The 22,472-nt window shown below is 46.4% G+C and overlaps 1 protein-coding gene across 1 annotated transcript in view; it reads right to left on the reverse strand.

Annotated features, from left to right (window-relative positions):
- Window positions 1–22,472, reverse strand: part of MBOAT1 (membrane bound glycerophospholipid O-acyltransferase 1) — an 86,764-nt gene that overhangs the window by 13,311 nt on the left and 50,981 nt on the right. Inside the window, exons 5-9 of the mRNA XM_079148324.1 lie at window positions 13,960–14,015; window positions 11,933–11,987; window positions 7,460–7,643; window positions 6,376–6,568; window positions 1,443–1,546 (exon numbers count right to left, since the gene is read on the reverse strand). Coding sequence (XP_079004450.1) covers window positions 1,443–1,546; window positions 6,376–6,568; window positions 7,460–7,643; window positions 11,933–11,987; window positions 13,960–14,015 — 592 coding nt within the window. The remainder of the gene's footprint in view (window positions 1–1,442; window positions 1,547–6,375; window positions 6,569–7,459; window positions 7,644–11,932; window positions 11,988–13,959; window positions 14,016–22,472) is intronic.

Raw genomic sequence — 22,472 nt, forward strand, 5'->3', positions numbered from 1 at the left:
CAACCGGTGGGCAAAGTTTTATTCCTCATTCAGAACCAGTCCCGGATCTTGGTCATGTTCTTGCCACATGTGCCAAGGCCCTCTGCCCACAGAAGCCCCAGACACTCTAGAACTATCTGAGAATGAGTGTTCTGCCCCTAGTGGGCTCTCAGTTAGCATTTGTTGGATCTGACTGACAGCAGGAATGTGAGCTGAATGCAGGCTGCCATTTAGTTAGATGACAGGTACAAGTGCTTCCACTTCCTCCTGCTCTTCTGCCTTTTAAAGTAACAATGCTGCTATGCTAAAAATAAATAAGTAAATAAGAAATAAGAAGAATGAGGGAGAGGGGGAGAGCAAGAAGGAGAAGAAAATAGAAACCCAACCCTTCCCATAGACCCCTCCACGTTCCGTGGGGTGAAAGGCAGTCCTTCCCCTGGGAAGGCAGGTCTCCGGGAGTCCCAGGGGAAGGAAAGGCTTCCTCACTGCACTCTGGGGCTCATTTCTGGTGGGTGGAAGACGATCCATCTCCACACCTGCCTGGCTTCCTGCACCACTGCCCAAGCCCCTCTGCCCAAGCTCTCCCCGGGCACGCTGCCCGCCCTGGTTGGGAGGAACACCAAGCTCACAGAGGACAGGAGCCGCCTGCCCACATGGCCGGGGGTGCTGAGAACCACGTCCTACCAGCTGGACGAGGGACGGCTCTGGAACTTTCCCCGCTGACCATCCTCATGATAGCAGAGCAAAGAAAATCACGAGCGAGGTGGCCGAGAGACACCATGTGTGATGAGGAATGCGTACACACCCTCGTGGTCCCAGAATAGAGAGAGGGAGACCTCATGGACCTAGTGCCCGGAAGCTGGGCATCATGACAGTTCTTTATTTTTTCAATCTTTAAAATAATGTTATTGTACTTTTTGAGACCTTTATTTATTTACTTTTATGCGGTGCTGCGGATCGGACCCAGCACCTCACACGTGCGAGGCGGGCGTTCCACCACCGAGCTGCAACCGCAGCCCATGACAATTCTTTTTAAAAGAAAACACTGATGATTGTTTCCAGAGGAACCACAGAAAACACTTGCAATCCTGAAATCTAAACACAGGAGCTCCCAGGCTGCACGCCACCGAAACAAGCGGAGCATGAACCAGAGGACGCGACCCCTGCACGTTCCAGCCGAAAGAAGGGGAATGTAAACAACAGAAAGAGCGTCCTGGCTCTCTTCCAGGTTTCTGGCGTCATTCTTCCTGGAACCAGGGAAGCTATCAAGAAGGCAGGGATCTTCGAAGGAACAGGAGGGGGGAAAATCAGAGAGGCACCATGTCCAGGGGCTGCTGGACCTGGCCTTCCCAGAGCGGGCTTCCCTCCGTCCTCTGCTGAAGAACTTCAGGGAAACCACGCTCCAGGCAAACCACCTGGCCCACAGCTGGGTTCAGCGGTGCACTACGGGGCCACACGCTCACCTCTATTTTCCAGATGTTCAGGTTAGACAGCAGATCCCAGCAGAACTTGCCATCCTTATCCACGCCACTGAACCCAAAGCCAGCTGCATTGTTCACTGCATCAGCTGTGGTTTTAAAAACAAGACGTTAGGATGCAGAACGGCAGGCACACTGCTGCTGGAAAAGATGCGCGTACTTGTCTGATTCGGTGGAGAGAGAGGTGGTATTTCCCAGGAAGAGGACCCAAGAAATTCAAGGGATCTGGCAGCACCAAGCAGGAAATCTATCTGGCTGCTTGGTGACCTTGATGTTTAATCACTCATCTCCTAGCATCCACGGGCACCTACGAAGAGGAAAGATGGTGGACGCTCAAAGATGGGGAACAGCGGGGTGAATCGGAGCGAAGAACCGAAACGAAGACGTGAACAGCAGGATCTCCTAACCAACCCGACGCCTGGGGAGAAAGAGAGAGAAAAGCAGGGCTTCGCTCAGAAGAGGAGATGGTAGGAAACACAGGACCCGGCCGAGGACCAAAGCGGTCGCTGAGGACTGCGGGGCGTGGACATGAGGATGCCCTCAGGAAGTGGCTTGAAACCCCGTAGGACCAGATGAACTAGCACACTTTCAGGACTACGACCATTTATCTTGTTTCAAATTTGGTGAGAAGTCTTTAAGAAAATAATCCTCAAACTCATTAAATCCCAGCACTGTGGAGCCTTAGACCTGGAGGAGAGCTCAGAGAAGTTCACCTCCAAACCTAGGTGGCCTCGGGAGAGCTACTCCTAAGAAAACAACCCCTCCTGGGCTGGGGTGCGGCTCGGTGGGGAGGGCCGGCCTCGCCTTGCCAGGCCTGGTTCCACCCTCGGCACCGAGGCGGACAAAACCCTGTGTGAGGCTTCATCTGCCTATTGGTGTTGCTTCTCTGAGGCTCGGGCCACTGAAAAGTGACCTGGCTTCTTTTAGAAGGAAGGGTCTCGGTATCATCCTCCCCAAATGACTAAAAGCCAAAGAAGATGACGAAGAAAATGAGAAAGTGCCAGAAGTCTGGAAACAAACCTGTGAGTGACAGAGACGGGCTTCAGGGGAGGAGAGCCCCGGAGCCTGCGGGGACACTGACCAGAGCGGGCTGCTGGCGGCTGGACCCCAACAGCGAGCGATCCCCAAACTCCTACTGCCGCCCAATGTCGTGGCCGCCACCCTGGTCAGACAGGGCAATCAATCACAGCACTGGCTCGGCACTCCTCCAACCCTCCCACTGCGCAGAGGTGGGGCAGGGCAGCTCACCTGCCTGCCCACTGTGCGCCCGCCCTGGAGAGCTAACTTCCAGAAACCTATCCCCTGAGTAGAAAATGGATGAGATAATGGCACCGACTTCCAAGGGCTGTTGAAAGGATCAAATGAAAATGAGTGCAGAGTGCAGACAGCAGTGCCTGACCCAAGGCAGCACGCAAGCAAGGTTGGCCACCATGTTTTCTCCTGCAGTGCTGGGGGGACCCAGGGCCCTGCCCGCGGCAGGCAAAGGTTCTACCAGGAGCTACACCCCCACGCCCGCGGCAGGCAAAGGTTCTACCAGGAGCTACACCCCCACAGCCCCTTTTGTCCTATATTTTGAGACAGGGTCTCACTAAGTTGCCCAGGCTGGCCTTGAACTTGCCATCCTCCTGCCTCGGCCTCTGGAGTGGCTGGGATTGCAGGTGTGCGCCACCAGGCCCAGGTGCCATTGTTACCATTACGGACACCCTTAGGTGGGCTATGAAGGGGCCTGAGGTTAATGTTAGGTGACCACTAAGACTACTCAGAGGGTAAACAATGCCAGAATCCAAATGCCAGGACTCTCAACACACCACCTGAACAGCTGAGAGCCAAGCTGAGGGCAGATGGTAAATGACTCCAAGTCCCCACTCAGAACTGCCCCACTGAGACAGAGTCCCACGTACCCGCTCTGCAGAGTGCATTCTGCAGCAGTCCCAGCGCAGTTATAGGTTCTGAGTACATGGGTCCAAAACTGGCTCTCACCTATTACTACAGATACGTTAATTTCAACACCCTTGGGTTGGAGTGTGGATCCTCAGAACACAGGCTGGGCTGGAATTGGGGCTCTCTAATTAGCACTAATGAGTAGGGGGGAAACAACCACAACTGTATCCTAAATCCAAAGAAAATAATTTTATTATTTCAATATAAACAATAACTAGAGCTAGTAAGGCTCGGCTCAGATGCATCGAGAGGCCAGCTTGAAGGATTAAATTTATAATCGTGTATAATTAGTACATCAATTATATGTAAATGGTGTTTTAAAGAGCTGGATCAAACAATTATTCGGTTAAGCAGTTTAAATATTCCCTGATACACTCTTCATTGCTTCTTTATTCATAAATAATACAAAGGTTAATTTCAGACCAGCCTGGGCAATCTCAACTGTGACGCGCTTCACACAGAGGCTATGCAAATTAATGGCGCGTTCCTACTGAAGCACCAGACAAGATAAAGGAAAAGGGGCGGTGGGTGGAGGCGGGAGGGAGCCCAGTCCACCCGGAGGGCTCTCCGGGAAGGGGTCCTCCCACCGGGAAGGGGTCCTCCCCCTCTCCAAAGTCGGGATCCCCAACAAAGGATGCAGGTGCCCCTGATCCCTGTCACTCCAGTCCCAGAGCGCAATTGCCCCAAGCCGGACTTTCCCTAAGAGGCCACAGAATGGCCTTTCTTTCCCCCTCGAGGCGCCAGCACTGGTCGCAAAATGTGGGCGTGGAAGGAAGAGGGGAAGGGAAGGGGCCAGGGAGGGAGGTGGGGCGGGAGGACAGAGTAAAAGGGGGAAGACGCACCCACTCTCTGCTGTGCATGCGCACTCTCGGTAACACGAACACCTGCTTTACAGAGAAAAGCATGCCCAGTGCTCCAGGAGTCCTAAGCCCAGCTAATAGAGAAAGCATCCTTTTAAACAAAACAGCAATAGCAGGCCAGGTGCCGTGGCGCACACCTGTAATCCCAGCTCAGGAGGCTGTGGCAGGAGGATGGCGAGTTCAAAGCCAGCCTCAGCCACTTAGCAAGGCCCGAAGACACTCAGTAAGATCCTGTCTCTAAATAAAAATAGAAAGGGCTGGGGATGTGGCTCAGTGGTCAGGCGCCCCTGAGTTCAATCCCTAGTACATCACCCTGCCCCCCAAAAAAACGCAGTAGCAGGGGGCCCTGTGCTTATGGATAGTGGTCTCTGTGCCCTGACACTGGGACAGCCCTGGATGCATATTGCCAGGTTGCTGGCCATGTCCATGTCCCGCCAGAGTGCCTTGATCTTGAGGTAGGGAAGGTGTCTCACCCAGTTCTGAATTCCTCCCAGCCCAAGCCTGGTGCTCAGCAACCCGCTGAGTCAAACTGGAAGTAATCAGAAGCAAAATGCCCTGCACTGCAAATTTCAGGAGAGATCTGCCTCAGAGCGCTCTGGCCAGCCTGTCCAGAGATGCTGCACAGGACTGAACTTGGGCATGGGCATTTGGTCCTTAAAGTGATCCAGATGGGAGGAACCGGGAATTATTGTTGAATGGGTGGAAAGTCTCTCCCTGGAGATGAAAAAGGTCTGCAGATAGATGGTGGCAATGGCAGGACGGCCCTGTGAATGAACTTCACGCCACCGAATCACACTCAAAGGTGGTTGAGACAGCAGACTTCATCTTACATGTATTTTACCACAATAAAACAACAGTAAATGGGCAGGCATCGTGGTGCACGCCTGCCGTTCCAGCAACTTGGGAGGCTGAGCTGGGATGATCACAAGTTCAAGGCCAGTCTCAGCAACTTAGGGAGACCCTATCTCAAAAATTTTTAAAAAGGTGGGTGCAGTGGCCCACACCCATAATCCCAGCAGCTCAGGAGACTGAGACAAGAGACAAGTTTGAGGCCAGCCTCAGCAAATTAGCAAGGAGGCCCTAAGCAATTCAGAGAGACCCTATTTCAAATAAAAATTTTAAAGGGCTGGGGATGTTGCTCAGTGGTTAAGCACCCCTGGGTTCAATCCCAGTACCAAAATAATAATAAATGAAAACAGGTAATTTGGTACTGGCAAAGTTTAATTTGGGGTATAAAATTCAAGGCATGAACTAAGAGAAGAGTGTCTCAATCAAGTGCTGCTCCTCATTCATGGGACATGTGCTGACCCCCAGGAAGTGAGTTTAATGCTCTGTTTGACTTAAAAAGCCATACCACTGCTCTCTGACATCAAGTACCAGCTAAACCATGAAACTTCCACTCTTGACAGGATTCCCGCAGTGAGAGAGAGCTGGCTGCTGGGCCCATCCAACCCGTCCGCCAACCTTGGTCAACGTACAGAAGCTTTATTGCTCACTTTAGCAAAGCTTTAAACAACTCCTGCCAAAAACCATTTGAAAAGAAAGAGATAAAAGTTTAATACTGACCAAGTTGCCCCACAGGGAGGGGGAAAAAAAAGTTTGACAAAACTAAATAAAATGGAATATTCTACCTTAAAGAGTGTAAAAAACTTGAAGTTGGTGTCTACCTAAACATAAAGCTAATATTCCTAAAGAAAGAAGTGAGGCCTAAATTAGCATGTGTGAGGCAAAATGAATTCGGCGTGCATCCTGGATCACATACCATCCAGAAACACGAGAGGAAAGCCAGATTATTCTGGAATTTCCCCCTAACTTCCCTCTGTACTCAATGCCAAGTCTGACTAGGGGAAGCAGAAGCTTCCAGGTTTTGACATCTGCTAATGACGTTGGGTTTAAACAACAGCAGGACTGGCTTTCCCTTATGGTGGATGGCTGGGTTCATGGAGGGTGGGAGGGATGAGTGCCATGTTGGAAAGTCAGAAATGGCCCGGCTCAAGAGCCTCCCATCACGTGTTGGACTGGCTTTGAAGTGGCCGATCCAAACCACTATCCTGGCTGAGCCGTCCGAGGAGCGTGTCTCATGCCACACTCACTTAGGGCCACTCCACTGAACTTACCCAACGTCCACGCAAAATAATACTTGGGCTTTGAGGCCTGCATGACGACATACAGGAAGCAGAGACGAGTCGGAAAGTCGGCCTGATGTACAAACCAGTCCTCGGCAAGGCAGGTGACTGGGAAGGTCTTGGTGAGTGTCAGAAACAACAGGAGAGACACCAGCGTGATGCACAACTTGTGTATCACGGCTCCCTGAAACAGGGGAGAAACCAGAGTGAGCACTCAGAAGACCAGGTACGAGGTCAGCTTCAGCAAGGGCATGTGGACGGACGGCAGAGCTGTCCTCACATTGGCCATGGAGGACACACGTGTCCAGCATGGAAGGAAACCTCCTTCAGCGTGTTCTACCCACAAAGGGTGGGTGGTTTTATTATCACAAGTCAGAGAAGAGGACAGCATCACAGAGTGACGGTCTTTCATCAGAAAGGAGTAACCATGGGTCTTTTGCTTCTGTAGCCATGAGAACCCAGGAAGTGGACTTGAGTCCCCAGCAAGGAGGATGGAGGCTCAGGGACAGGGAGAGAACACCTGAGCCCGTGTGTGGGCAGGTAACGGAGAGCTGCAGCCTTCCAGGATGGCTCAGGCATAGCCTGTTCTGGAATTAAGTCATGCTGACTTTTTAATTCCTTTGGACAAAATGAGGTTGCCCTCATCTCTCTGACATTCTGGAAAATGTCCTTCTGTAGCTATACAGTTTCCAACCTCATAAAAACAGGCTCCTATTTGTAATATGGTATACTGAGGGCACTTCCCACAGGGTATTAGTGGATGAATATTTACAGTGCCTGACTCCCAGTTAAGTCCTTTGAATCTGAGGACTCCTGCAAATAAATACCAAGGCTGGCATTTTAAACAAATGGGGAGGAAGTTATGAGCCAAGCTCTCTGGTAAACCGTTCAGCTTTTCTTTCCCCTCTTTGCAGTGCTGGGGATCAAACCCAGGGCCTCATGCACACTGGGCAAATGCCCTCCCACTGAGCTACACCCAGTCCTGTCTTTTTAAATAAAACAATTATTGAGTCAGCCCTCGCAGCCAAATGTATTCTCTGGACTTCTGAGTCAACACGTGGCACTAAAGACTTACAGTAGGAGAAGGCTCTGGCAAGCCATGGAAACCTTTGTGCTTCCAGGTCACTTCCAGCAACTTCATGTGGGTATGTCTCCCCTCGATGAACGCTACGTAGTCCTTGAAATGATTACAAGGGCCAGCTATGACACTCATGAAATTGAGAAGGTAACTTAAGTATTCCAAAAAAGAGGGTTTCACTCTGTGAAAATAATAGGAAGAAAGTTGAAAACTCTTTAGTCTTTGATTTTCCTCCAGGATGTGCAAATAAGCAAAGAATAAACACAGCTGTTATCTCTGTGGATTATGATATGTGAGGGGACCTTTCCTGGAGCAATCAAGCAGGAGAAGAGAACAGGATGGATACAAATAGGAAAGGAGGAATCAAACTATTTCTGTTGGCTGATGACATGATCCTATACCCAAAAAAAAAAAAAAAAAAACTCCTCCAGAAGACTTCTAGAGCTGATACTCCTATTCAGTGAAGTTTCAGGATGCATGATCAACACATAAAAGTCAAAGAAACCATGAAAACCATTCCATTCACAATAGCCTCAAAAAAATAAGATGCATGGGAATAAATCCAACTAAGGAGGTGAAACACCTCTACAGTGAAAATTATAAAACACTGAAGAAAGAAACTGAAAAAGACCTTAGAAGATGAAAAGACCTTCCATATTCATGGATAGTGGAATTAACAACATCACAATGATCGTATTACAAAAAGCAGTCTGCAAACTCAACACAATCCCCATCAAGATAACAAGGTCATTCTTAACAGAACTAAAAAAGTTCCTAAAACTTACATGGAAGAATAAAAGACCCAGAAGAGCCAAAGCAATACTGGCCAACGAGAGTGAGGAGGGAGGCACCACAGTACCTGAGCTAGAGTGTCCTTCAGAGCTACAGTAACAAAAGCAGCAGAGGACGGCATGAAGAAGATATGAAGACCAGTGGAAGAGACCAGAAGGCACAGAGGCAAATCTACTTTAAAACAGTCCCCCAGTATAGCTCAGTTGGTAGAGTGCTTGCCTCACATGCACAAGGCCCTGGGTTCAATCCTCAGCACCAAACAAAACAAAAAACAAAAAAAACCAGTCATCTGATTTTTACAGGTGCCAAAAGCATAAGTGGGAGAAGAGATAGCCTCCTTAATGGTGCTGGGAAAACTGGATATCCCTACGGAGAAGAATAAAACTAGGTCCTACCTCTCAACATGCACATAGGTGAACTCAAAGTGGACCCAAGACCTAAGAATTATACTAGAAACAGTGCAACTGCCAGAAGAGAACAGGCAACGCTCCAACACGTTAGCATGGACACCAACTCCTTGAATAAGACTCCTGAAGTTCAAGATTAAAGCCAACAATCAGTAAGAGTGACAGGTTAAATGAAGGAGCTTCTTCACAGCAAAGGAGACAGAGAAGAGCATAAAGAGAGCCTACACAATGGGAGAGAATCTTGGCCAGCTACTCTTTCAACTGGGGGTTCATATATAAAGAACGCAAAAAACTTAACACCAAGAAAACTATTAACCCACTCAATAAGTGGGTGAGAGACCCAAAGAGACATTTCTCAGAAGAAGAAATATGAATGGTCAAAAAATATGTGAAAAAATATTCAACATCTTTAGCAACCAGGGAAATGCAAATCAAAACTGCACTGAGATTTCTTCTCACCCCAGTCAGAACGGCGGCCATCAGAAATGCACATCATGATCACTGCTGGCAAGCACGTGGGGAAAAGGTACATTTATACGTTGTTGGGGGGACTGCAAATTGGTACACTCTGGAAAGCCGTATGGAGATGTCTCAAAAGACAGAACCACCATATGACTCAGCTACCCAACTCCTTGACATTTATCCCAAAGCACTAAAATCAGCATACCATAGTGATACATGCATACCAATGTTTACAGCAGCACAATCCCCAATAGCAAGTTATGAAACCAGTCAAGGTGTCCATCGATAGACAAATGGATGAATAAAATGTGCTCTACATCCACAATGGAGATCTACTCAGCCATAAAGAAGAATGAAACTTCATTTTTTGGTAAATGGAACTGGAGAACATCATGCCAGACTCAGAGAGTCAAGGGTTGAATGTTTTCTCTCATATGCAGAAGCCAGAGAGAAAGCAGGAATAAAAAAAGGGATCGTGCAAAACTAGAAAGGAGAACAGTAGAGTAGAAGCAGGGACCAAGGTGGAGAGAGGAGGGGAGGGAAAGAGAAGAACTGAGGAATAAAATTGACCAAATTATGCTACGTGCTCATATGAATATATCACAGTGCATTCCAATTTTACATACAACTATAATGAACCAATTAAAAATAAATAAAAGGAAGACTGATACGGGACAGGGGGAGGGAGGAGGGAGGAGGAAGAGAAGGGGATAGAACTGAGGATTTAAATGGAGAAAACCATGTTACATGCATTTATGACTATGTCAAAATGAGCCCCATTTATTATCTGTAACTACAAAGCACCAACTTTTTTTTTATTTTAAATTTTTAAAAAGTTGAAATCTCCTTAGTCTTTAACTTTTCTTCAGGATGTGCAAAGAAGGAAATCATAAAGTCACACAGTGGTTATCTCTGTAGATTATTATATATGCCAAGACCTCTCTCTGGTGCTGTTTGCTATAAAGTCTACGGAAGAGAGTGACCTTGTTCAAAGGACCAGGGGACCAAGCAGGTGGTCAGAGCAGGCGGAGGGCTCCGTGGCACCCTCTGCTGGCCACAGCTGGAACTGCCCAGGGCTGGGGCGGGGGCGGAAGCTACTGGAGGCTGAGAAAGGCTCTTCTCTATCACCCTTATCTGTCTGCATCACAAAGTGAGGGTAATGAGCATAAGGCAGGGTGAGAACCTGGCCCAAAGTGGGCTGACTGAGATGCTCTGGAATGGGAAACCCCTCCAGGCTGCCAAAACAAACCCAAAACAAATGATGGGTGGAATCGGTTTCCGCGTGTTAGAGGCCACATCTGAGGGCTGCTGGCATCCAGGCCTGAGGCCCTAAACAGGCCAGAGGTGGCAGGAAATCTGGTGGAAACGGCTCTGCCCAGGCCTCCAGGGGCAGCTGGGAATCACAGAAAGGTCATCCCGAAACACCCCAGCTACCCAGCACTGTGATCATGTCCCACCTCCTGGTACCTCCAGGTGTGTAGCGGAGACCCGATCCACCAGAAGCTCCGAAGGTTCTCCACAGCTTCCACGCTCCGCTCTCAACATGGGCTCCCGATATCAAATAACCTGCCCTGGCAGCACCAGTCTCCCCGGGGCCTCCTCACCCCACGTCCATGTGGCTCTCCTACCCTGGGGCTCCCTTCCTCCACACCACCCCTTTCACCTGCACTGGCCAAAGCCCACTCAGCCGCCTCCTCTCCCCAGCCCAGATCTGTTTCCCTGCCCCACTTCCTGCCTCTCCCCATGACTCTGGCACACTGACATGGGTCGACAAGTCACTGTTCAGTGAGGGCCCCAGACACATGCCCATGGAAAATAATTCCAGAGCAGACAAAACAACTTGGGTGAAAAAGAATCTTGCAGAACATGTTAAAGATCCTTTTACTCTTTGACCTGGCAATCCTGCTTCTGGGAATCTACCCTGCATCTAGACTGAAACACATTTAAAATAATCCAGGTGAGATTCCTCAGAACACTTGGAATGGAGCCACCATTTGACCCAGCTATCCCACTCCTCAGCTTATACCCAAAGGACTTAAAATCAGCATACCACAGTGACACAGCCACATCAAATATTTATAGCAGCTCAACTCACAATAGCTAGATTGTGGAACCAACCCTGGTGCCCTTCAAAAGATGAAGGGATAAAGAAAATGTTACACACACACACACACACAATTGAACATTACTCAGTCATAAAGAAGGATGAAATGGCATTTGCTGGTAAATGGATGGAACTGGAGAATATCGTGCTAAGTGAAATAAGCCAATCCCCAAAAAACAAAGACCAAATGTTCTCCCTGATATGGGGATGTTAACACACAATAAGGGGAGAAAGGAAAGAACACAAGTTCATTGAATTAGACAAAAGGAAATAAAGGGAAGGGAGGGGAGTCAGAACAGGAAAGACAGTAGAATAAATTGGACATCACTTTCTTATGTTCATATACTAGTACATGACCAGGGAAACCCCACATCATGTACAACCACAAGAATTTGATTCCAATTAGAATAAGTTATACTCCATGTATATATAATTTGTCAAAATATACTCTACTGTTATGTATATCTAAAAAGAACAAATTAAAAAACTAAAGTTAAAAAAATAAATAATCCATGTTCAAGATTATTCATCACTGATTGCTTGTCAAAGTCAAAGACTGGTGGACAATCCAAGTATCCATCAAGAGATTTGATAAATAAACAATATGATGTTCATATCATAGACTTAATATACAGATATTACAAAACTGAGGACAACCTCCAAATACTGGTTTGCAAAGGACTCAAAAACCCACTGGTCACTTACTTTACTGCAAGTCGATGTTGCTCAGCAGAGAGGTCTTCAGCTCTTCGACCTAATCCTATAAAAAAGAAAAAAAAATTAGAACTATAATGTTTGAAGTTAAGTAGACAGCTTATCCTAACAAGTCCCACCAAATTCAGTTGAAAAAGACAAATTGTTTTGGCTTCATAAATTGTAAAGCCCCTGTTTTTCACTTTATAAAAATGCCCTGGGAGGATGTAGCTTAGTGGTGGAGCACAGGCTTATTTAGCATGCCCAAGGCCCTGGTTCCATCCCAGCATGGGGTGGGAGGGTGCCCTGGGTCAGAGAGCTGCCTGGGAGCACGTGTGAAGAAGGAAAGTCTCTGCAGGTTCCACTGCAAAGGGAGCAATCCGAGCGAGCTTTTCTGTTTAATTTGCATGCTATGACACAGACCCTGGTGGACTCCACAGCACCCTCCCTCCTCCACGGGGGCTCCTTCCCACTTTGTACGGTGTCACTGCCACCTGTTTAAATACCTCCCTGATTACGCTGGGTGCAGGACCTGAAACCAGCTGATAGAGTGGGAGAGGGAGATGGAGGGAAAGGAAACGGGACTTCCCTTTTCCAGCAACCGTAGAGACGTCACCCTGATACAAGGAAAGCACAGAGAAATGGCCAGATTCCTTCTTAAAACCTACCCACGGCAGACAAGCTTCCAACCAAGGACGCATGTGCTGCCTATAAAATGGCCACATTAAGTTGGAGAGAAGAAACTGAGGCATTGCAAGCAAGAAGTCAACTGTAAAACTGCCTGTCCTGCTAAGGCCGGTTACAGTCACCAACGGAGGGACTCAATCACGCCTCAGAGAAGGCAGAATGTTTCTGGAATTTCCTTGTTTCTCCCACACACAAGAAGAGGGAAAAAGAGAGAGAGAGAGAGAGAGAGAGAGAGAGAGACAATAGACATTTATTGCATGCAAGGAATGTTTCAGAAAATAAATGTAAGCTGAGAACAAGTTATAAATTAAATTTAGGCAAAAAGTCCATTTAAACAAAAAAGAAGAAGCAGTGTTAAAAAAAAAAAAAAGAAAGAAAATCTATTCATTTTTCCCTTATAATCTCAACAAATAGTATCTCTCCAGCAACCCCAAAAGTTATATTGACACTCGCTATTGGTCTTGATTGCTAATGTGAGCGTGTAGCAGCTACTCTGATTCTGGCCCCGAACAGTCTCACATCCAGGGAAACCTCTCAGTGCAGGGCAAGCGTGATGGCTAGTTTCCCCAGAAAGACTCCATCTTGGTGTCCAGTTCTCTACAGAATGGCTAAAGCACCTGGTATCAACCAGGGGACACTGGGTCAGGCCACACTTCATCAGCTCCCAAGCTGGAGGGAAGAACAAGAAAACCAGCTACTGGAGACAAGCCCATCTGTCAGCATGTGAAGACCGCCCAACAAATGCATTTGCCCGAGCTGTACGAATCCACAGAACGTCCTTTAGGAACTGCACCTGGCTCCTCTTAAAGCCACGCGGAAATCTTCCACCCAGCTGAAATAACCTCCCCCCTTCCCTGGGTCCCCGTCTGAACAGCGAACATCACATTTGCTGGACAAACAACAGATTCTTCCTTCTCCCAGCTTTCTATAGGGTCAGGCTAATTTCATGAGATGATTTTGCAAGCCAAAAGGAGAAAAAAAAATAAAAAAGGTCTATTATTAAAAAGTGATTAAACATCCAATGCCATTTGTTTGATTTTTTTATCACCTTTATAAGCTTTTCGGAGATGAAACCAAAGCAAAAAGGAGGTTGTTTCTTTAGCGATTTGGAAATGAACTCAGAGAGAATCACAAGCTTTAAAATACTGCAAAGATAAACAGAAAACCCTCGGTTCCTGGAGCAGATCTTTCAGCAAATTGAGACTATTCACCAGGGAGGGTGAAAGAGACTTGGAAAGTCGGAGAAAGAGGTGGCGAGGTCCCCGGCACTCGGCTACGCTGTCTACACCCCAGGCTGTGCAGACAGCGCACAAAGAAGAGCTGGGGAGTCAAAGGGAGGATGTTGTTCTCACCGTCATGAACCTGGAAAGCCAAGGTCGTGATCTTCTGAGTGACGATCATCAGGGGCCTGGAGGGAAGATGGAAAAATCAAGATGGCAGGAAGCACCTCCGGGAGAGGCGGCTACTCTATTTCTTTGCACGTTGGTCTTTCATCTTGCAACTTATTACATACAATCTAAAAACAGGAAATTCACAATATTCCGTTTGTATTTCCCTTCTGAATCCCTTTCAATAAGCAGATAAGGCAACACTGAAGAAGGAGCTCACACTGGACAGTATCTCTTGAGAGTTAGGCCCCAGGACCAGAATCGTCAGCATCGGCCTCACCTGGAGCCACCGGAGGGGCACAACGGTGGACCCCGCTCCAGACTGGAACGTGACAATCTGTTTTAACAAGAGGGCCAGGGATTTCAAACACACACGAAGCGTGAGAAGCCCTGGTTTGGGAGCTACTTGCCCTGGTCCACCTGGACAGACAGACCTGCACAGTCACGTGCCACACGTCATGAAGTTTCGGTCAACTGCAGTCCCAGAAGACTAGTGGAGTGGAGAAATTCCCACCCCTGGTGACACCAGGGCCTCACAAAGCCATGGCGCAATGTGTCACCTGCACGTCTGTGGTGACGCTGGGGCAAACCCACCTGGACGTGTTAGGTGCACACACACCTATCCTGTACTACAATTGCCACTGGGGTCAGTATGGTGACGTTCCGTACAGGTTCCCAGCCCTGGGGCAAGAGGCCACACCATATGGACAGGTGTGCAGTAGGCCGGACATCGAAGCTGGTGTGTGTGCACTTTCATACTCGCACAAGGACAAAACCGCCTAATGAGACATCTCTCAGAATGCGCTCCCCAAGCTAAATGACGCATACCTGCCTCTCCACCCAAATATGTTCTAATAGCCTTTGTCTATTAGAGCCGAGTCTTCCATCTTTTACATGGTAAAGGACACGTCTGTAAAATGCAGCTCTCTGTAAACAAACCTTTTATTGACAAAACTAGTGCCGGCCTTAGGTTGGTGAGAGTCCTCGAATAAAAACTCTCCTCAGAATGGCATGCACATCAAAAGGAATGCTAACACAATTAAGCAAGGGCAAGACCGGTCTTTTTAACCAACAACGATAAGGGCAACCGGGCATCCACATGGAAAGAGCAAAGACCATTCAAAATGGACCAAAGACCTAAATTTCATGGAGACAGACCTCCAGGCAAGTAAAAAGATTTCTCAGAATGCAAAAAAAAAAAAAAAAATTGCAAATCATATGACTGGAATACATGAAGAACCCTTGCAACTTTATAGAGAACCAATGTCAAAATGAAAAAAGAATGAGTGGCTATTTCTCTAAAAAATATGCAAATGGCAAATAAGCATCTTTGTGTTGAGAAGACATCCAATAGTAATTACCCCTCCAAGATATGAAGGTTGGAACCACAACCTCACAACCACAATCACATTGTGAGATACACCTGAACAAGCACTAGGATGGCTAGAACCAGTAAGACAGTAGCAAGTGTTGGCAGGAATCTGGAGAAACTAGCTGTCATGGCCTTGGAACTATTAACGGTGCAGCTGCTGCAGAAGCAGTTCAAGAGTTACCTTATGACACAGCAATTCCACTGCTAGGGATGTACCCATGAAAAATGAAAATACATCCACAAGAAAGCATGCACATGTGTGTTCGGAGAACATTACCAGCAAAAGCCCAAAGAAGTAATCCCAATGTCCATCGACTGATGGATGTGTAAAGGAAATGTGGTATGTCCATACAATAGAATATCATTCAGCAGTAAAAAGGGGTGAGGTACTCACACAAACCACTACAAGGAAGGAAGACACAAAAGATCACCAGCTCTGTGATTCCATTTATATGAAATGTCTAGAATAGGCCAATCCATGGAAAACTAAAGTAGACTGATGGCTGCCCAAGTCTGAGAGGGAGGTGAGCAGAAAGAGATGTGCTGGCTTATTTCACTTAGCATGATATTCTCCAGCTCTATCCACTTATCTGCAAATGCCATAATTTCATTCTTCTTTAAGGCTGAGTAATATTCCATTGCGCATACATACCACAGTTTCTTTATCCATTCACCTATTAAGGGGCATCTAGGTTGGATCATGCTGGCTGACACAAGTGGGTTTCTTTAGGTAGTTGATAAAAACATAAATGTAATTGTGGCTTTGTTAATTCACTAGGTGAGATTGCTAAAAATCACTGAATTGTGTATTTCAAATGATGTGAATTACATCTTAACAAAGTTATCATACAAATTTTTAAGTGAGCTGGATGCAGTGGCTCATGCCTATAGTCTCAGCTACTCAGGAAGCTGAGGCAGGAAGATCACTTGTTCAGGAGTTCAGGGCCAGCCTAGGCAACACAGCCAGAACCAATCTCAAAAGAAAAGAAAAAGTGACATCTATTTTTCCAATTTACCCTAGTTTATTACTCGTAATACAGCTTTATTTTCTTGTCGATCTAAATTCATTCAAGCTGTTATAGCAGAATGCCACACACTGGGTGGCTTGCAAATGGCAGACTGGATTTCTCACAGTCCTGGGGGCTGGAAGTCCTAGGTCAGCTGGCAGGTTCAGCGCCTGGTTGAGGGCCAGCTTCCTGCAACCACACGGGGAGGAAGGGCAAAGGCACTCCGCAGCCCTTCATGTAAGCCCAACGCCGTGGCATTGAGGGGAGGACTTGGACGTGACTTCTGAAGGGGACCCAGCATCCGGGCTGCTGCGCTGCCCCACAAGATGAACCCCCTGCTCACTGACACACGTTCATCAAACCCTAAGCCTTAGTCTGGTCTTCTGACTTCCGTTCTTCCAGCTTCTTGCTGAGCTTGCCGTCTTCGTGTCCTATGGACAGATGGCTCATTTATTTGGAAGACTGAGGTTGACCCATGTCCTATGACAGCATCCTGGATCATACGGAGGCTCCACAGCCTACACCAGGCCACGTACAGTCGTGAGGGAAGACGGGGTGGACAAGCCTTCTTCAGGTCAGATATGACATGTGTCCACTACATTCATCCCCTTCTCTGTGAGTGCACTCTCTTGTCTAACTCTGCTCATTCTTTATTCCTATTTTCCATCCCTTTAAAATAATAAGCACATAATATTTGAGCCATACATATACAGAAATACATAAACCATTTTAAAGAAATTATCAGCAACTACCCTTGGAAATCTTCACACTTACACCTAACTTGATACCTCATTTGCAAAAGTCCAACGGCCACACTTAACACAAGATTCCTAATGCTGAGCAAGATGTCGAAAGAAGAGGGAGAGCCTGCTGGCCGGAGGAAAGAAGGGTGTCTGTGTTCTGCCAGAAGGGGTGAGAATCCCTAACAATCAAGGCCACCAAGACACACAGTCAGGTGTCTCAGGACATGCTTATCAGTGATGCTCATGAAGACCACACTCTTTTACCCTAAAAAAAAACAAAACAAAACGAAAAAACCCTGTTCTTCCAGTAAACTGAGGTTCTGGTCCCAGGAATGGGGCTACGTCAGAGCTCTGTGCAAGGCCAAGCTGGTCTTACAGACCCATGTAACTTTGGAGCGCACCCTCTGGGTGTTCACCAAGACCTCTGACCCAGAACGCAGAACAAGCCGAGCTGACTTTCTTAAAGGGACTCACTGTAAACGCCACAGTCAAGGTAGTTTTCAAATCTGGCCTTCAAAGCATAATTGTTTTCTTTCTAATGCTTTTGCCTTTTGTTGTTGTTGTTGTTTGTTTGTTTGAAAACCCTAGGAACCAGGCTTCCTCATGCAAAACCCAGCACATAATTTTTAAAATGTGGGGTGTACTCTCTGGCAACCAGTCTATTTGTAAAGCAATGAACTTTCTACAATGTATTTAATTTATAACTTCCATCTTAGGACCCCAAAAATTGACATATCAGAAAAAATGTTTCACGGTTAGCCTACCTTTCTGTCTCCGTAGAAATACAACCTTATTTCCCTCTAGCTTGGTTAGAGTAATCCTATCCCATGCCTTGTAGCCTGATGCACGCAGGGCAGCCTCAGGTGCGCAGCTGCGGAGAACCCTGGCCCGCAGCGCTCAGACACAGGCCACGCCCCCTTGGGCTGCGCCAGCCAATGAGCGAGCAGTGCCCGGATACTAAGCAGCCACCCTCCAATGCAGGGAAGCTCCTCCGCCCTGGAAACCAGCAGCAGGATTCCAGCGCAACTTTGCAAACATAGAACCCTGCTGCCCTCCAAGGGCTCTCTCTTCCTTCCCTCTCTCCTCTCAGGAGTCAAGCCTGCATTTCAGTCGCATGGCTGCCTCAGCCTCATCCGTCTCCCTCCCCATTCTCCCTGGAAACGTTTCACCCCACAAATCTCACAGCTGTTTCCTTTCGGCATCTGCTCTATCAGAGGATCCAGGCCAAGGCAGTGCTAGTACTGGGTAGCTACTGCTGTATCAAAAATACTAATTTTTCAAGATGAAATCTGTGCCTCCGGGTCTCTGTAAAAACCATATTGTGGTCGTGCCTTAGAAAAGATGTTCTTTTCTGGGGAAAAAAGCAAGTAGCTAAGTATCAAATATTGTTGCACATCATCCTGACTGTATTTCAACCATATATTGTTTCTGATTTAAATATCCAAAGAAGTTTCTAACAATTTAAATAAAAATGAGTAACTCACGTGATCATGAGTTTGGAAAATATAATGGATGCACCAGTAACTTGTGATAAAGCAGATCTAAGAGCCACAAATTAGAACTCAAACCTGTTCAGTAAAAGGAACAGCTTAGAAATCCCACGTACTTACTTTCCCATGGGCATTAGGAAGAGCACCAAACACAGTCTTCCTCAGAACAATTCCTCTCTGAACCCTTTGACGAATTTCTTTAAATTTATGAACATATCAGATGCAAAGTGTAGACTTTACAAGTTAGGAAGACTCAAGAATCAAATCCCTAGAGTTACTGATTTAGGATAAAACCTAAATCTCATCCCTGTTGTATTTCAAGGAAAACAATCCAATGTTGATTTATCATCAGAATTTATGTTCCTTTTTCGCAAAAATGCAAATTCTGTATACGAGCACATTCTCCAAGAACAGAAAGAACAAAAACAGGTGGACATTCTTGACGGGCACCTTGATGCAGCCAAAGAATTTCTCCTCCACACAAGGAGGCTTCTGAACTTCTGCCTGCACTTGGATGGCTGGGATTATCTGACCAACCTAAAATCAAGGTCTGTGGCCAGCAAGGTGGAGGCAGGTTTCTTCCTTTTGCTCTAGCATTTTTTTTTTTTTCCATGATTAAAGAAAAAAAAAAAAAAAAAAAAAAAACATAGTTTCATCTTAAACCTAAGAACCTTAATCTAATTTGGATAAAGGAACATAATGGAGGAAATGAAGTAAGGAAAACAGGTAGATAGAGATGTTTGAAGTAAAAAGAATAATGACAACCCCACCACACACACACACACACACACACACACACACACACACCCCACACTCACATTTCCAAGATTTGACCTCTACCCTTCAGCACTCAACAACAAAATCACCAAGGGTCCATTTGAACAGGTGACCCACCAGGTACACCTGATATGACTTCTATCTATAGAATTGAACAACCCGTGACTGTGGAAAGCTAGGAGTAGCCCGAAGAAGAAATACGGAATAAGCAAATCTTGAAATTTCTTTGCAAATATCTCCTTTTTTCCACATCATACAACCCAATTATCGGAACATACTGGCTGGTAAATGGTGTAACTAGAATGTCATAACGCAGCAGAAGGAAACGTGGCCCACGGAACAAGAAGGCAGAGGTCTCCCCCACCAGAAAGCAGGCCAGGCAAGCAGCGTTTCTATTATGCTCCAAAAAGGTAACAGGGACCACAGTGGTCACTGTTCCAACAGTCACATCGCTGTGGTTCCCCAGAGTCTTTAATATGCATGCAAATGTATTTAAATAACATTCCAGGATTTTCATTATCATAGCAATATAAATAAGTAAAATTAATATTCAAATCACCAGTAACAGCCCCCCTGACAGAACCTGTCTTAACATTTCGTTATTTCCTCACTCATTCTCTACGCCGGTCCACAAAGAAAAAATGGAATCCTGATAGGCGTATTTGTTTTGTAGTTTTAATACAATGGAAGCATGCCAGGACCTTAATCTGCTCACTCATCTCTCTTCGGTCATTTGGGATGCTTCTAGTTGTTCACTACTGACAACAGTCAGACATCCTTATGGAGAATAAAAATATATTTGGCTTCTCTACAGTAATTCAACTACTAAGAATTTAGACTCGTATGGGATATGAACTTTTTTAAAACTCCCACTGGAAATTCATGGCAAAATCTCCTTTCAGAGGGCTGTACTTTTGATATTCCCACTGGCAGCATATGAGAGTTTTCATTTCATACTGTTTCCAAGACACATGAGCAACTGAACTACCAACATGAGGTGAGCAATTAGCTGCCTGAATCTGGCCGAGACTGCAAAAAGGAATCTTTCTGCTGCCCTCGGAAGCATTCAATCTCCAGCACAAACCTAAAAGGAATCAGCTTTATTGCAGCTGCCCAGCTTCCCCCAGGAGAACGGCAACTGTGCTAGTGCCTGGCGCAGCCCACAGTCATAGAAAAGCATAAAGGACATTCACCACTACCTGCAATGATACAGGTTGTATGAGCAGCACTAATAAAAGTATATTTTACTAGTCTCACCAGTCCAGCCCATGGGAACTTGACTACGTCCTGGAAGTACTTGTAGCCTAAAGTACAAGTGTATGTGTTCTCCAAAACTGAAAACATATATACATGTTGTTTGATTAAAATACTCATCACATCCAACCCCATTTGATCCGATCTCTGTGTGCTCTCACACTCAAGGTGTGATAATGTGTGCTAAACACGAAGATTTGTGCGCACACTCCGAAAAGAACACTTGCCACATCAGCTGCGCTACCACACCACTTCAAAACCCTACTTCACCCCTCCACAAAATCCTATGCGTGACATTCCAACTGAAATAAACGGTGGGCTAGGTTAATTCCGTTCTGTAAGAGAATGTGTGGCTGCTTGTGTGCTTGCAATGAGAACAGACAACAGTACAGAACCTCTCTGATTGGCAATTTTTGATTTAACACATCTTGCCAGTTTCCAGGTGGTATGAACCCTTCTATTTGTCTACATGGACACTGGCTTAATCCCAGAAGATGGGTTTATGTCAGCAAGGCAGTGCGAACCTGCGTGATAGGGGAAAATCATGCTGTTTAACAGTGATCTATGAAAAGACAGCAACAGGAACACCCTCCACCAACTGGATGCCTGGCCACTCAGCAATCAAAGGACTAAATCAGGTGCGATCTTCAGGAAGCAGAAGCGTTTTCTGTGTATCTTTCCCTAACAACAGTGCCTGTCTGGTTAAACTATTCTGCAGTTTTGTGTGTAACATCAGAGATTTCTTAATTCAAGGGGATGCAAAAAATGCCACAGGAAAAAACATCACTTGAGGAAATTTTCAAGACTCTGCTGCTGAAAGCGAGGTTGACAGGAGCTGATTTCCATCCTTCCTGCTGTCAACCCCAAATTCCCCCCATTCACAAGCACGTGTTTTCCCAAATGCCCTGGGTTGTTTTCCTTTTGGTAACTTCCCACAATTTTGATTATACTAAAAAGGAGATAAAAATTTTTCAAGCCCTTGTGGTTTTCTTTTTTCTTTTTTTTTTTTCTTTTTTTTTTTTTTGCTGGGGATCGAACCCAGGGCCTTGTGCATGCAAGGCAAGCACTCTACCAACTGAGCTATCTCCCCAGCCCGCCCTTGTGGTTTTAATAAAACAAATGGGAAGAGAAGGTATCACAAGAGCAGCGAGAGATAGGGACAGTGGAGAAGCAGGAGTATTGCATCAAAAGGTGAAGAATCGTAACGATGCATCTGCATTTCCTAGGGCTGCTGTAACAAATCATCACGAGCTGGATGGCTTACAAACACGGAAATTCTTTTCTCACACTTCTGGAGACTAGAAGTCTAAAACAAAGATGTCAACAGGGTTGGTTCTTTCTGCAGGTTGTGAGGAGAGATCTGTCCCATGCTTCTTCCTGGTTTCTGGTGATTGACAGCAATCCTTGACACTCCCTGGCACCTGGCTACATCATTCCAACTTCTGCCTCCAACCTCCCACAGTCATCTCTCTGTGGTCTGTCCCTCACGGCCTTCCTACAGGGACATACTGCACCTAACGCAAACCCTAATCCAGTATGACCTCATTGGAACTACTTACACCTGCAAAGATTCTTTTCCAAATAAGGACATAGTCTGAGGGTCTGGGTGGACATGAATTTTAGGGGGATACTTAGTCAACCCAGCACAGAATGATATGGCTGCAGTTTAACTTTCTAGGAGATGTGAAAATAGACACGTGCACATGGACTCTGCAGCCTGCTCACTCCAGTCCATTGTAGCCATGCCTGGCACATCCAGGGGCCCCAGCCAGTGTCTGCTGAAGAATGAACGAGAGTGGATCTGCTGAATGGCAGCATCTCTCTTACATAAACC

Source organism: Sciurus vulgaris, assembly GCF_902686455.1.
Source record: "Sciurus vulgaris genome assembly, chromosome: 7".
Lineage (NCBI taxonomy): Eukaryota > Metazoa > Chordata > Mammalia > Rodentia > Sciuridae > Sciurus > Sciurus vulgaris.